We start from the raw sequence: 14,468 nt of genomic DNA, 5'->3' as shown, positions 1-14,468 counted from the left end.
GGATCTGATACCAAGTAGTTACAGGATCATACATTGGTCAAGTCCTCATGTGTCCAGGGACGTATTTACTGACTTTATAAATATGATTTTTTTTTTAAAGCAAAATAGATTTTGTGACGATAAAAAATATTGATGTAATCATAGTAGTATCGACTATTGTACTTGGTATCATTACAGTGGATGTCAGGTGTAGATCCACCCATGGCATTTGTTTACATTCAGGAACGGTGTCATTAGCAGTGACGCCGGTGAGCTACGGTGTGTAAGGAAGCATGTTTAGCTATTCTTTGTCCTGCAGTGATAATATACTTGTAAAAAACTTACTTTATTTGTCGCCATGGAGGCAGGGATTAGTGATTTAGAAGTAGCTAAAACACTGCCTAGACAAGTCTTAAAGCACCTCTTCCTGAGGGCGTTTCAGTGTTATGACTTCACCTTTATCTCGCCTATGATCATGAACTGATGAAGTTTACTCAGATGAGCGGCGAAATGTCTTCTAAGACAAACCAAACGGTCCAAATGCGATGGATTATTTGCTCTGAGATCTACTGATTTAGTTAGTTCTAGTAAAAACAAAAACAAACAAAGAAGGCGGATACTAGCGCTGGGCGATATATCAATATACTGGATATATCGCGGGTTTGTCTCTGTGCGATATAGAAAATGACTATATCGTGAAATTCCGAGTACCGTATTTTTATGACTTTAAGTCGCAGTTTTTTTCATAGTTTGGCCGGGGGTGCGACTTATACTCAGGAGCGACTTATGTGTGAAATTATTAACACATTAGCGTAAAATATCAAATAATATTATTTAGCTCATTCCCGTAAGAGACTAGACGTATAAGATTTCATGGGATTTAGCGATTAGGAGTGACAGATTGTTTGGTAAACGTATAGCATGTTCTATATGTTATAGTTATTTGAATGACTCTTACCATAATATGTTACCTTAACATACCAGTTGGTTATTTATGCCTCATATAACGTACACTTATTCAGCCTGTTGTTCACTATTCTTGATTTATTTTAAATTGCCTAGAACCCGTTGGTGGACACCGGCGGTGAGGGATGCCGTCAAGCTGAAGAAGGAGTCCTATCGGGTTCTTTTGGCTCATGGGACTCCCGAGGCAGCGGACAGGTACCGACAGGCCAAGCGGTGTGCGGCTTCAGCGGTCGCGGAGGCAAAAACTCGGACATGGGAGGAGTTCGGGGAAGCCATGAAAAACGACTTCCGGACGGCTTCGAAGCGATTCTGGACCACCATCCGCCGCCTCAGGAAGGGGAAGCAGTGCACTACCAACACCGTGTATGGTGAGGATGGTGTTCTGCTGACCTCGACTGCGGAAGTTGTGGATCGGTGGAGGGAATACTTCGAAGACCTCCTCAATCCCACCAACACGTCTTCCTATGAGGAAGCAGTGCCTGGGGAATCTGTGGTGGGCTCTCCTATTTTTGGGGCTGAGGTTGCTGAGGTAGTTAAAAAGCTCCTCGGTGGCAAGGCCCGGGGGTGGATGAGATCCGCCCGGAGTTCCTTAAGGCTCTGGATGCTGTAGGACTGTCTTGGTTGACAAGACTCTGCAGCATCGCGTGGACATCGGGGGCAATACCTCTGGATTGGCAGACCGGGGTGGTGGTTCCTCTCTTTAAAAAGGGGAACCGGAGGGTGTGTTCTAACTATCGTGGGATCACACTCCTCAGCCTTCCCGGTAAGGTCTATTCAGGTGTACTGGAGAGGAGGCTACGCCGGATAGTCGAACCTCGGATTCAGGAGGAACAGTGTGGTTTTCGTCCTGGTCGTGGAACTGTGGACCAGCTCTATACTCTCGGCAGGGTCCTTGAGGGTGCATGGGAGTTTGCCCAACCAGTCTACATGTGCTTTGTGGACTTGGAGAAGGCATTCGACCGTGTCCCTCGGGAAGTCCTGTGGGGAGTGCTCAGAGAGTATGGGGTTTCGGACTGTCTGATTGTGGCGGTCCGCTCCCTGTATGATCAGTGTCAGAGCTTGGTTCGCATTGCCGGCAGTAAGTCGGACACGTTTCCAGTGACGGTTGGACTCCGCCAAGGCTGCCCTTTGTCACCGATTCTGTTCATAACTTTTATGGACAGAATTTCTAGGCGCACTCAAGGCGTTGAGGGGATCCGGTTTGGTGGCTGCAGGATTAGGTCTCTGCTTTTTGCAGATGATTTGGTCCTGATGGCTTCATCTGGCCAGGATCTTCAGCTCTCACTGGATCGGTTCGCAGCTGAGTGTGAAGCGACTGGGATGAGAATCAGCACCTCCAAGTCCGAGTCCATGGTTCTCGCCCGGAAAAGGGTGGAGTGCCATCTCCGGGTTGGGGAGGAGATCTTGCCCCAAGTGGAGGAGTTCAAGTACCTCAGAGTCTTGTTCACGAGTGAGGGAAGAGTGGATCGTGAGATCGACAGGCGGATCGGTGCGGCGTCTTCAGTAATGCGGACGCTGTATCGATCCGTTGTGGTGAAGAAGGAGCTGAGCCGGAAGGCAAAGCTCTCAATTTACCGGTCGATCTACGTTCCCATCCTCACCTATGGTCATGAGCTTTGGGTTATGACCGAAAGGACAAGATCACGGGTACAAGCGGCCGAAATGAGTTTCCTCCGCCGGGTGGCGGGGCTCTCCCTTAGAGATAGGGTGAGAAGCTCTGTCATCCGGGGGGAGCTTAAAGTAAAGCCGCTGCTCCTCCACATCGAGAGGAGCCAGATGAGGTGGTTCGGGCATCTGGTCAGGATGCCACCCGAGCGCCTCCCTAAGGAGGTGTTTAGGGCATGTCCGACCGGTAGGAGGCCACGAGGAAGACCCAGGACACGTTGGGACGACTATGTCTCCCGGCTGGCCTGGGAACGCCTCGGGATCCCCCGGGAGGAGCTGGACGAAGTGGCTGGGGAGAGGGAAGTCTGGGCTTCCCTGCTTAGGCTGCTGCCCCCGCGACCCGACCTCGGATAAGCGGAAGAAGATGGATGGATGGATGGATGCCTTTCAAATGTCTATTCTTGCTGTTGGCTTTTATCAAATACATTTCCCCAAAAGTTGCGACTTATACTCCAGAGCGACTTATATATGTTTTTTTCCTTCATTATTATGCATTTTCAGCAGGTGCGACTTATACTCTGGAGCGACTTATACTCCGAAAAATACGGTATTTGTTCTCACGCAGTTGCTTTTAGTTGCAAGCATTATACTGCACGCGTTTCTCCCTCTATCTTGTCTCTCCTTCTCACAGAGACGGAAAACAAGCGCACCTTCTTACATACGTCACGTGTGCAACGTCACACGCTCCCGCGGAGCAGAGAGGTAGCTACATGGTAACGTTAGCTGTGATGCTAACGGTGTAGTGCGGGTGATAATACGAGAGAAAGAAGGTGCGAATCTGGTAACAAACGAAGGAATAAATAATTCCCAAGAAAAACAGCAGGGGGTCCATCGTCTGGCGGTGGTTTGGCTTCAAGCGGGAAGATGCTGAACAGACAACCGTAATATGTCAAGTGTGGGGCAAAAGCGTTGCTACAAAAAGTAGCATTACTGCTAATATGTAGCATCATTTGAAAAGTCACCCGCTAGAGAATGAAGAGTGTTTGAAACTCTGCATGTCAACATCTCATCCGGTGCCACACCCACAAAATGCCCAAGCAACCATTTCCACAGCAACACCGTATGAAACAAATAGTCAAAAACAGAAGGAGATAACGTCGGCAGGAACCTACCACATAGTGAAGGACATACACTATTTGATTTCCTATTATGCAGCTCATTTTTATTTGACACTTATTGAAATATCTTGTGTGACATCATGCACAAAAGTGCACTTTATTTGTTTTAAACTATTGTAGTGGCGTTCTGTACAAAAAGTACACTTTAATTAAGTGTTGTTTTGATATGTCATCTTAGTGACATCATGCACAAAAGTGCACTAATAGCTTGTTTTAAAATGTCTCTGACAATCTTGCACTTTCTGTTTGGAAATGACATGAATGTTTGTGCCACTGCTTAATAACTGTTTAATAAATACACTTTTACTTGTGATTTCTCTCTCTGCATGAAAGTATAAAAGTAGCATATATTAATGCAGTATGAAGAAGAATGTTTTAATGTAGACACATAGAATCATCATACTGCTGTCATTATATGCATCAAGTGTTCATTCAAGGCTAAGGCAAAATATCCACATATATATGGTGTATAGTGACATGGACTAAACATATCCACATATATATGGTGTATGGTGACATGGACTAAACATATCCACATATATATGGTGTATGGTGACATGGACTAAACATATCCACATATATATGGTGTATGGTGACATGGACTAAACATATCCACATATATATGGTGTATCATGACATGGACTAAACATATCCACATATATATGGTGTATGGTGACATGGACTAAACATATCAACATATACAGGTAAAAGCCAGTAAATTAGAATATTTTGAAAAACTTGATTTATTTCAGTAATTGCATTCAAAAGGTGTAACTTGTACATTATATTTATTCATTGCACACAGACTGATGCATTCAAATGTTTATTTCATTTAATTTTGATGATTTGAAGTGGCAACAAATGAAAATCCAAAATTCCGTGTGTCACAAAATTAGAATATTACTTAAGGCTAATACAAAAAAGGGATTTTTAGAAATGTTGGCCAACTGAAAAGTATGAAAATGAAAAATATGAGCATGTACAATACTCAATACTTGGTTGGAGCTCCTTTTGCCTCAATTACTGCGTTAATGCGGCGTGGCATGGAGTCGATGAGTTTCTGGCACTGCTCAGGTGTTATGAGAGCCCAGGTTGCTCTGATAGTGTCTGATAGTACTCTTCTGCGTTTTTGGGTCTGGCATTCTGCATCTTCCTTTTCACAATACCCCACAGATTTTCTATGGGGCTAAGGTCAGGGGAGTTGGCGGGCCAATTTAGAACAGAAATACCATTGTCCGTAAACCAGGCACGGGTAGATTTTGCGCTGTGTGCAGGCGCCAAGTCCTGTTGGAACTTGAAATCTCCATCTCCATAGAGCAGGTCAGCAGCAGGAAGCATGAAGTGCTCTAAAACTTGCTGGTAGACGGCTGCGTTGACCCTGGATCTCAGGAAACAGAGTGGACCGACACCAGCAGATGACATGGCACCCCAAACCATCACTGATGGTGGAAACTTTACACTAGACTTCAGGCAACGTGGATCCTGTGCCTCTCCTGTCTTCCTCCAGACTCTGGGACCTCGATTTCCAAAGGAAATGCAAAATTTGCTTTCGTCAGAAAACATGACTTTGGACCACTCAGCAGCAGTCCAGCTCTTTTTTTCCTTAGCCCAGGTGAGACACTTTGCGCGCTGTTTCTTGGTCAACAGTGGCTTGACACGAGGTATGCGGCAGTTGAAACTCATGTCTTTCAAGCGTCTCTTGGTGGTGGATCTTGAAGCACTGACTCCAGCAGCTGTCCACTCCTTCTGAATCTTCCCCACATTTTTGAATGGTTTTTTTTTCACAATCTTGACCAGGGCGCGGTGATCCCTATCGCTTGTACACTTTTTCTGACCACAGTTTTTCCTTCTCTTTGCCTCTCCATTAATGTGTTTGGACACAGAGCTCTGAGAACAGCCAGCCTCTTCAGCAATAACCTTTTGTGTCTTTCCCTCCTTGTGCAATGTGTCGATGGTTGCCTTTTGGACAGCTGTCAAATCTGAAGTCTTCCCCATGTTTGTGTAGGCTTCAGAACTGGACTGAGAGACCATTTAAAGCCCTTTGTAGGTGTTTTGAGTTAATCAGCTGATTAGTTTGTGGCACCAGGTGTCTTCAAAATTTAACCCTTACACAATATTCTAATTTTGTGACACACGGAATTTTGGATTTTCATTTGTTGCCACTTCAAATCATCAAAATTAAATGAAATAAACATTTGAATGCATCAGTCTGTGTGCAATGAATAAATATAATGTACAAGTTACACCTTTTGAATGCAATTACTGAAATAAATCAAGTTTTTCAAAATATTCTAATTTACTGGCTTTTACCTGTATATGGTGTATCATGACATGGACTAAACATATCCACATATATATGGTGTATGGTGACATGGACTAAACATATCCACATATATATGGTGTATGGTGACATGGACTAAACATATCCACACATATATGGTGTATGGTGACATGGACTAAACATATCCACATATATATGGTGTATGGTGACATGGACTAAACATATCCACATATATATGGTGTATGGTGACATGGACTAAACATATCCACATATATATGGTGTATGGTGACATGGACTAAACATATCCACATATATATGGTGTATGGTGACATGGACTAAACATATCCACATATATATGGTGTATGGTGACATGGACTAAACATATCCACATATATATGGTGTATGGTGACATGGCCTAAACATATCCACATATTAATTAAAGGCCATATCGCCCAGCCCTAGCGGATACTGCTAAGAAGAAAAAAAAAGGCAGATACGATTAACGTCAAAATGGCAAATATCGGCAATCACATATGATGATACAATCCATCATTGATACCTGCTGGAAGGTGCCACCCTGCGGCAGGCTGCGCTGCACCAGGTCGTGCCGCAGCTTCTCCAAGTGCAGCAGCTTTTCCCGCTCGTCCCGCAGGGAGGCGGGCACCAGCTCGGCCTGCAGGCAGACGGAGAACACGGGCTGCACGTCCACGTGGTCGTCAGGCTGGCAGAGTAGGAGCAAGGAAAGCACAAAAGTCTGTAACTCGCTCACAACTATTGGTGAGGACTTCAAGAGTGAGGCGTGTCACCTCTCCCGGCGCAGGAAGCTGCGGCTCGAATTGCGAAAAGATCCTAAGCGTTAGCAGGCGCATCTACAATGGAAAACAGCATTAATAAAGTAAAGCTTTTTTTAAATCACAGTCATTGTGGTGAGTTAAACACCTTTGATATGTTGGAAGACAGGTTGCCATGCAGGATCTGGTAGATATCCTGCAGTGCATCATGGGACAGGTGCTCCGAAGCGCCGCTAACGGACAAGCGGGTGTAATAGAGGTCTCCTAAGAGCAGGGATGACAGCTCCGATGGGAACTTCCTGCGCAACACGCAAAACGGAGTTAGCACCGGTTACTGAAGGGATAAAAGGTATCAATCATTTCATAATACAAGGTTCTAACCGCAAGATGGAGGTGATTTTGTCGACAGGGACCAAAGAGAGCAGCTGGGCGGAACTATCCAGAGTTAGGAGGCAGCTGAGGGCTTGTGTGGCCACAAACAGACCAGCTGGAGTGACAGGAACAGCAAAAGTTTAGAGAAACAGTCTTAAGAATCTATGCATCATAACTGATAAGAACAATACATAGCCAAGATTGACTTGTTCACCCATTCCAGCTATTCAACTTTGGACAGAAGAAGCATAAAACAAATACCTTTTCCCAACTTTTCCGACTTGATTTCATTTAAGAGGTGGTTCAAAAAGGCCGTGACAGCGGGGATGACATTAGCCGCAACATGAGGCCTGCAAAACAAAAGATCCATAAGTGCATAATGTCTTATGTCTGTATGTATGGAGACAGCCCTCGCAAAAATGACTAATGATCTACTGCTAACGATGGATTCTGATGCGTCATCTATGTTGCTGCTTCTTCATCTTAGCGCTGCTTTCGATACCGTCGATCATAATATTTTATTAGAGCGTATCAAAACACGTATTGGTATGTCAGACTTAGCTTTGTCGTGGTTTAACTCTTATCTTACTGACAGGATGCAATGCGTCTCCCATAATAATGTGACCTCGGACTATGTTATGGTAACGTGCGGAGTTCCTCAGGGTTCGGTTCTTGGCCCTGCACTTTTTAGCATTTACATGCTGCCGCTAGGCGACATCATATGCAAATACGGTGTTAGCTTTCATTGTTATGCTGATGACACCCAACTCTACATGCCCCTAAAGCTGACCAACATGCCGGATTGTAGTCAGCTGGAGGCGTGTCTTAATGAAATTAAACAATGGATGTCCGCTAACTTCTTGCAAGTCAACGCCAAGAAAACGGAAATGCTGATTATCGGTCCTGCTAAACACCGACATTTATTTAATAATACCACCTTAACATTTGACAACCAAACAATTACACAAGGCGAATCAGTAAAGAATCTGGGTATTATCTTCCACCCAACTCTCTCCTTTGAATCACACATTAAGAGTGTTACTAAAACGGCCTTCTTTCATCTCCGTAATATCGCTAAAATTCGTTCTATTTTATCCACTAGCGACGCTGAGATCATTATTCATGCGTTCGTTACGTCTCGTCTCGACTACTGTAACGTATTATTTTCGGGTCTCCCTATGTCTAGCATTAAAAGATTACAATTGGTACAAAATGCGGCTGCTAGACTTTTGACAAGAACAAGAAAGTTTGATCATATTATGCCTATACTGGCTCACCTGCACTGGCTTCCTGTGCACTTAAGATGTGACTTTAAGGTTTTACTACTTACGTATAAAATACTACACGGTCTAGCTCCATCCTATCTTGTCGATTGCATTGTACCATATGTCCCGGCAAGAAATCTGCGTTCAAAGAACTCCGGCTTATTAGTGATTCCCAGAGCCCAAAAAAAGTCTGCGGGCTATAGAGCGTTTTCTATTGGGGCTCCAGTACTATGGAATGCCCTCCCGGTAACAATTAGAGATGCTACCTCAGTAGAAGCATTTAAGTCCCATCTTAAAACTCATTTGTATACTCTAACCTTTAAATAGCCCCCCTGTTAGACCAGTTGATCTGCCGTTTCTTTTCTTTTCTCCTCTGCTCCCCTATTCCTTGTGGAGGGGGGGGCACAGGTCCGGTGGCCATGGATGAAGTGCTGGCTGTCCAGAGTCGGGACCCGGGGTGGACCGCTCGCCTGTGCATCGGCTGGGAACATCTCTGTGCTGCTGACCCGTCTCCGCTCGGGATGGTGTCCTGCTGGCCCCACTATGGACTGGACTCTTACTATTATGTTGGATCCACTATGGACTGGACTCTCACAATATTATGTCAGACCCACTCGACATCCATTGCTTTCGGTCTCCCCTAGAGGGGGGGGGGTTACTCACATATGCGGTCCTCTCCAAGGTTTCTCATAGTCATTCACATCGACGTCCCACTGGGGTGAGTTTTTCCTTGCCCTTATGTGGGCTTTGTACCGAGGATGTCGTTGTGGCTTGTGCAGCCCTTTGAGACACTTGTGATTTAGGGCTATATAAATAAACATTGATTGATTTTGATGTCGCGAGTACACTGCAAAAACTGAAATCTAAGCAAGATTAAATATGTCAAATAAGGGTGATATTTGCTTATTTCCTATCTGATAAGATAATTCTTCTCACTAAGCAGATTTTATGTTAGAGTGTTTTACTTGTTTTAAGTGTTTTGCTCCTAAATGATCTCAGGAAGATATTACAGCTTGTTGCTGAGATTTGATGACCTATATTGAGTAAAACATGCTTGAAACTAGAATATCAACTGTTGCAAAGCTGTGTCATCAACACTCACAAGTATAAAATTACTTTTTCCAAAGTAATCATTTCTTATTTCAAGCATGAAATTTAAAAAATCATGACTTTGACACAATCGTGTCTCATAATTAAAACAGATGACAGCCAAATGGACTTTGCTGTTTTATTTTCAATGAAACAATAGAAAACACATACTCATATAGTAGTACACTTGTTATTAGTGGGAATATACTTATTTTAAGGTATTTTTGGGTTCATTGAGGTTAGCTAATTTTACGTGTTTTGGAAAGTCTTGACAAGCCAAATTTTTCTTGTTCTATTGGCAGATAATTTTGCTTAGTTGAAATAAAATACCCCTCATTTTTGTATTTTTTTTTCTTGTTTTTGAACACTGACTTTTTGCAGTGTAGGGATGATTTTCGAAAACCGGTTCTCCCGATTGTTCGATAAGAAAAGAACCGATTCCATTGAATCCCTTTTTTGAGAAACGGTTCCCGTTATCGAAGCCACTATAGTAAAGAAGAAGATTTGATTCTTTATTCGAATCCCTGGGAACGAATCCCGTGTCACAGGAAATGACGTAGCTCAGTCATTGGGCGGCAGATACAGAAGCAGCAACAACAACGGACCGGAAAAAAACGCTCCAAGGCATGGCTTCATTTTACTAAGAAGTACGAGGAGGAAAGGGATATCTGCAATTACTGCCAGGCTTGGCTTTTCTGTAAGGGGAGCAGTACAACAAACATGTTCAGGCCGTACATAACCCATACCTGCCAACTTTTGAAATCAGAAAAACCTAGTAGCCAGGGTCCAGGGCAAAATGATTGATTGCATTCAGACAGGTTAAAATGTTGCTAAAACCATCACTTTTCTATCAGTCACAGTGACTTTTCAAAACAAAAATATTACAGCAAAAAACATATGGGTTGATTGACATGTTTATTCTGTAAGCTAACTTCAATAGTTTGAAATTATTTTGACAGTTAATGCCAGTTATCCTGTCAACCTTTCACAAGACTTCAATTTGTTAATTGAAAGTATAAACAGTATAAACACTTTTTACAGTAAACAAATGGTAAAACAGTACTAAACAATTGCATTTAAAAAAAAATTGGTGTCATTATTAACTTTCTGTCCAAGCTTGTATAATCTACTGCCTTGTTCAATTGTAAAAAAATATTCTGTGCCTAAAATTCACATTTCTATCACAATTATCATACTGTAAACATGGTAAGCTAACTTCATTAAAATTAATAGTCCTGTCAATAGCATGGAATTACAATTCAAATGTAGTTTTTTTGTAAGCCTTTCAAAAGAATTCAAAATATGAAAAATTAATGACAATTAATTTAAGCCATCAGACACTTGAAAAGTGGCACATCACATCTCTAATGTAATCATTTGAACTTTTCAACAGAAATAGCACTGCAAAAATATTAAGGACATACTTCTGTATTTTGGTAGTTATGCTGTCAACATTTAACAAGATTTCTTCAACTTGGACTTGAAAGCATAAATAGTATGAACACTTTTAACAGTATAACAGTACTAAACAATTCCAATAGATAACATTGGTGTCATTACCTTTTTGTGGCTAAAATCCAAATTTAGCAACGGCATTAGACTTGTGTTTTTTTGTCCCATCGTGGTCTTTTACATCGCTAATTCCTCCGTGTCCGATCGAAAAATCTTGTCTGCACAAGGTGCAATTCGCGTAGTTTTCACCCTTTTTGGAACGGATAATTATTCCCGGATAGGCTTTTGAATATTCTTCACGGAATGACTGCAGTTTTCTTTTCGGTTTAAGACTCGTTTGCGATTTTTCTCCGGCAGATTCCATGATCGTTCGCTCGTTTGGAAACAATGGGCAACAGGTGCCTCGTGCTTGGCAGCGGTGCTATAAATAGCCTCGCGCAAGGCATTCGGAATGGCTCGATAGGAAGTTACGGGAAGCAGTGTCGATTGTGATTGTTGTTACGCGATTTCGTGAATAAAACTTAAAAAAAAATTATTTTTTTTAATTAATGAAAAAACGTATTTTTTATCACTGCAACCGTAACCCGGAATAGGTTGATGAAAACCGTACTAATTACGGGAAAACCGGAGTAGTTGGCAGGTATGATAACCTGAAGGTTAGAGAAGCAGCGACAAAGATGACAAAGCACGCCCCTCTTCCTCTGCTTCAACCTACAGTCCCAGTGATAGTGCCGGCGAGTAACTAACCTTAACTGTTGCCGGTTTCCATATCTGCTCACTTCTAGCCTTTAGGCTAAAATAACGTTACCTCTTATGTCAACCAGGACTGCAGTAATCTTAGCTAGACTAACGTTACCTAAGCATAGTCAGTGGCTAACGGTGACGTGAACGTTAGCCTTTTTGTATGTGTCTGATAACGTTAACGGTATCTTGTAGCCTACACCACTCCAGAGTTTGCAGGTCCGTCTAATAATCTAGTGCTTGCAAGATGAGAATTTAGATAATGTTAACGTTATCTTATTTCAGATGATGACAGCCAGAGTGACCAGGGCAGTGTTTGCTCTGTTTATTAGATTTTTTTCTTAAAAAATAAAAGTGAGCTTTTGTTAAACCAAGTATAGTGTTTTTTTCCATATACAACAACCCATCTGGATTCGATAAGAGAATCGATAAGAGGATTCGATAATGGCATCGAAATCGATAATTTCTTAACAAACATCATCCCTAGTTGTGAGTGTGATGACAAGGGAATGGAACTTATTGAGACAAGGGCGAACGCTCAGTACATCAAGAGCAACACTCATGATTTAATATCAATTACATAGACACGCTCATTTTACCACATGCTAACATGTGGCTAATGGCTAACACGAAAAATGACCAACGACCGTTGCCTTGTCCGTTAAACGTCGGTCAGGTTTTTTTTCAAACGCCGCGTAGTTTTGATATTAGAACAACTTGGAAACATTAAGGAAGGGATCACTTTAGAGGTTCTTCTGTATTAGGAAATACAATAATTAACATTTAGCAGGACCAATTAACATCGGGGGCGGTACTTCTGGATTGGCAGACCGGGGTGGTGGTTCCTCTCTTTAAGAAGGGGAATCGGAGGGTGTGCTCTAACTATCGTGGGATCACACTCCTCAGCCTTCCCGGTAAGGTCTATTCAGGTGTACTGGAGAGGAGGCTACGCCGGATAGTCGAACCTCGGATTCAGGAGGAACAGTGTGGTTTTCGTCCTGGTCGTGGAACTGTGGACCAGCTCTATACTCTCGGCAGGGTCCTTGAGGGTGCATGGGAGTTTGCCCAACCAGTCTACATGTGTTTTGTGGACTTGGAGAAGGCATTCGACCGTGTCCCTCGGGAAGTCCTGTGGGGAGTGCTCAGAGAGTATGGGGTATCGGACTGTCTGATTGTGGCAGTCCGCTCCCTGTATGCTCAGTGCCAGAGCTTGGTCCGCATTGCCGGCAGTAAGTCGGACACGTTTCCAGTGAGGGTTGGACTCCGCCAAGGCTGCCCTTTGTCACCGATTCTGTTCATAACTTTTATGGACAGAATTTCTAGGCGCAGTCAAGGCGTTGAGGGGATCTGGTTTGGTGGCTGCAGGATTAGGTCTCTGCTTTTTGCAGATGATGTGGTCCTGATGGCTTCATCTGGCCAGGATCTTCAGCTCTCACTGGATCGGTTCGCAGCAGAGTGTAAAGCAACTGGGATGAGAATCAGCACCTCCAAGTCCGAGTCCATGGTTCTCGCCCGGAAAAGGGTGGGGGTGCCATCCCCGGATTGGGGAGGAGATCTTGCCCCAAGTGGAGGAGTTCAAGTACCTCGGAGTCTTGTTCACGAGTGAGGGAAGAGTGGATCGTGAGATCGACAGGCGGATCGGTGCGGCGTCTTCAGTAATGCGGACGCTGTATCGATCCGTTGTGGTGAAGAAGGAGCTGAGCCGGAAGGCAAAGCTCTCAATTTACCGGTCGATCTACGTTCCCATCCTCACCTATGGTCATGAGCTTTGGGTTATGACCGAAAGGACAAGATCACGGGTACAAGCGGCCGAAATGAGTTTCCTCCGCCGGGTGGCGGGGCTCTCCCTTAGAGATAGGGTGAGAAGCTCTGCCATCCGGGGGGAGCTCAAAGTAAAGCCGCTGCTCCTCCACATCGAGAGGAGCCAGATGAGGTGGTTCGGGCATCTGGTCAGGATGCCACCCGAACGCCTCCCTAGGGAGGTGTTTAGGGCACGTCCGACCGGTAGGAGGCCGCGGGGAAGACCCAGGACACGTTGGGAAGACTATGTCTCCCGGCTGGCCTGGGAACGCCTCGGGGTCCCACAGGAAGAGCTGGACGAAGTGGCTGGGGAGAGGGAAGTCTGGGTTTCCCTGCTTAGGCTGCTGCCCCCGCGACCCAACCTCGGATAAGCGGAAGAAGATGGATGGATGGATGGATGGAACATTTAGCAGTGTCATTTATTGGAGATTGCACAGCAAAAATAAAGTTAGTGTGCCACATATAGACTTGGTCCTCGCTCATAAACTTTAAAAATCATGACATCTGTGAATGAAACTTGGGAGTTACTACCAGGGCTGGGCGATATATCAAGTTTGTAAGATGCATCGATATGTTTTTAAACGAATTAAGAAAATATCGATATAATTCTTTTCACGTTAAAATGACCAAACGCCGCTTATTTGTGGTGTTCCTTGTTCTCCCCTGCAACACTCCATGGGCTACTGAAGCCCTCCCCCACCCCCTTCCAAGACGTGCTTGCACTATCTCACCCACTGCCAACTAGTAAGTAAAACGCCATGTCAGAATAATTGTATGTAAGATATCACAAAACCTTCTGTTCCCATGAGGACAAAAGCTGTCTTTGATCTTACCAAGCAAAAGGCTTGTAAAACTCCACTGTGTACGATGGGAAGCGACATGAAGGTGTCGGTTTCTTTGATGTACTGTGATCCACAGGAAGATCTTGCCTTGACCCGAGATCTACAAA

The 14,468-nt window shown here is 43.9% G+C and overlaps 1 protein-coding gene across 2 annotated transcripts in view; it reads right to left on the bottom strand.

Annotated features, from left to right (window-relative positions):
* Positions 1 to 14,468, bottom strand: part of utp20 (UTP20 small subunit processome component) — a 138,769-nt gene that overhangs the window by 76,816 nt on the left and 47,485 nt on the right. For both annotated transcript variants that reach the window (XM_072916052.1, XM_061983527.2), the window contains 5 exons: positions 7,434 to 7,522; positions 7,182 to 7,287; positions 6,949 to 7,099; positions 6,816 to 6,878; positions 6,569 to 6,730 (listed from right to left, as the gene is read on the bottom strand). In XM_072916052.1, coding sequence (XP_072772153.1) covers positions 6,569 to 6,730; positions 6,816 to 6,878; positions 6,949 to 7,099; positions 7,182 to 7,287; positions 7,434 to 7,522 — 571 coding nt within the window. The remainder of the gene's footprint in view (positions 1 to 6,568; positions 6,731 to 6,815; positions 6,879 to 6,948; positions 7,100 to 7,181; positions 7,288 to 7,433; positions 7,523 to 14,468) is intronic.

The sequence above is a fragment of the Nerophis lumbriciformis genome, linkage group LG25 (assembly GCF_033978685.3).
Source record: "Nerophis lumbriciformis linkage group LG25, RoL_Nlum_v2.1, whole genome shotgun sequence".
Lineage (NCBI taxonomy): Eukaryota > Metazoa > Chordata > Actinopteri > Syngnathiformes > Syngnathidae > Nerophis > Nerophis lumbriciformis.
The sequence above is the reverse complement of the archived record's forward strand: the minus strand, read 5'-3'. Positions and strand labels throughout refer to the sequence as shown.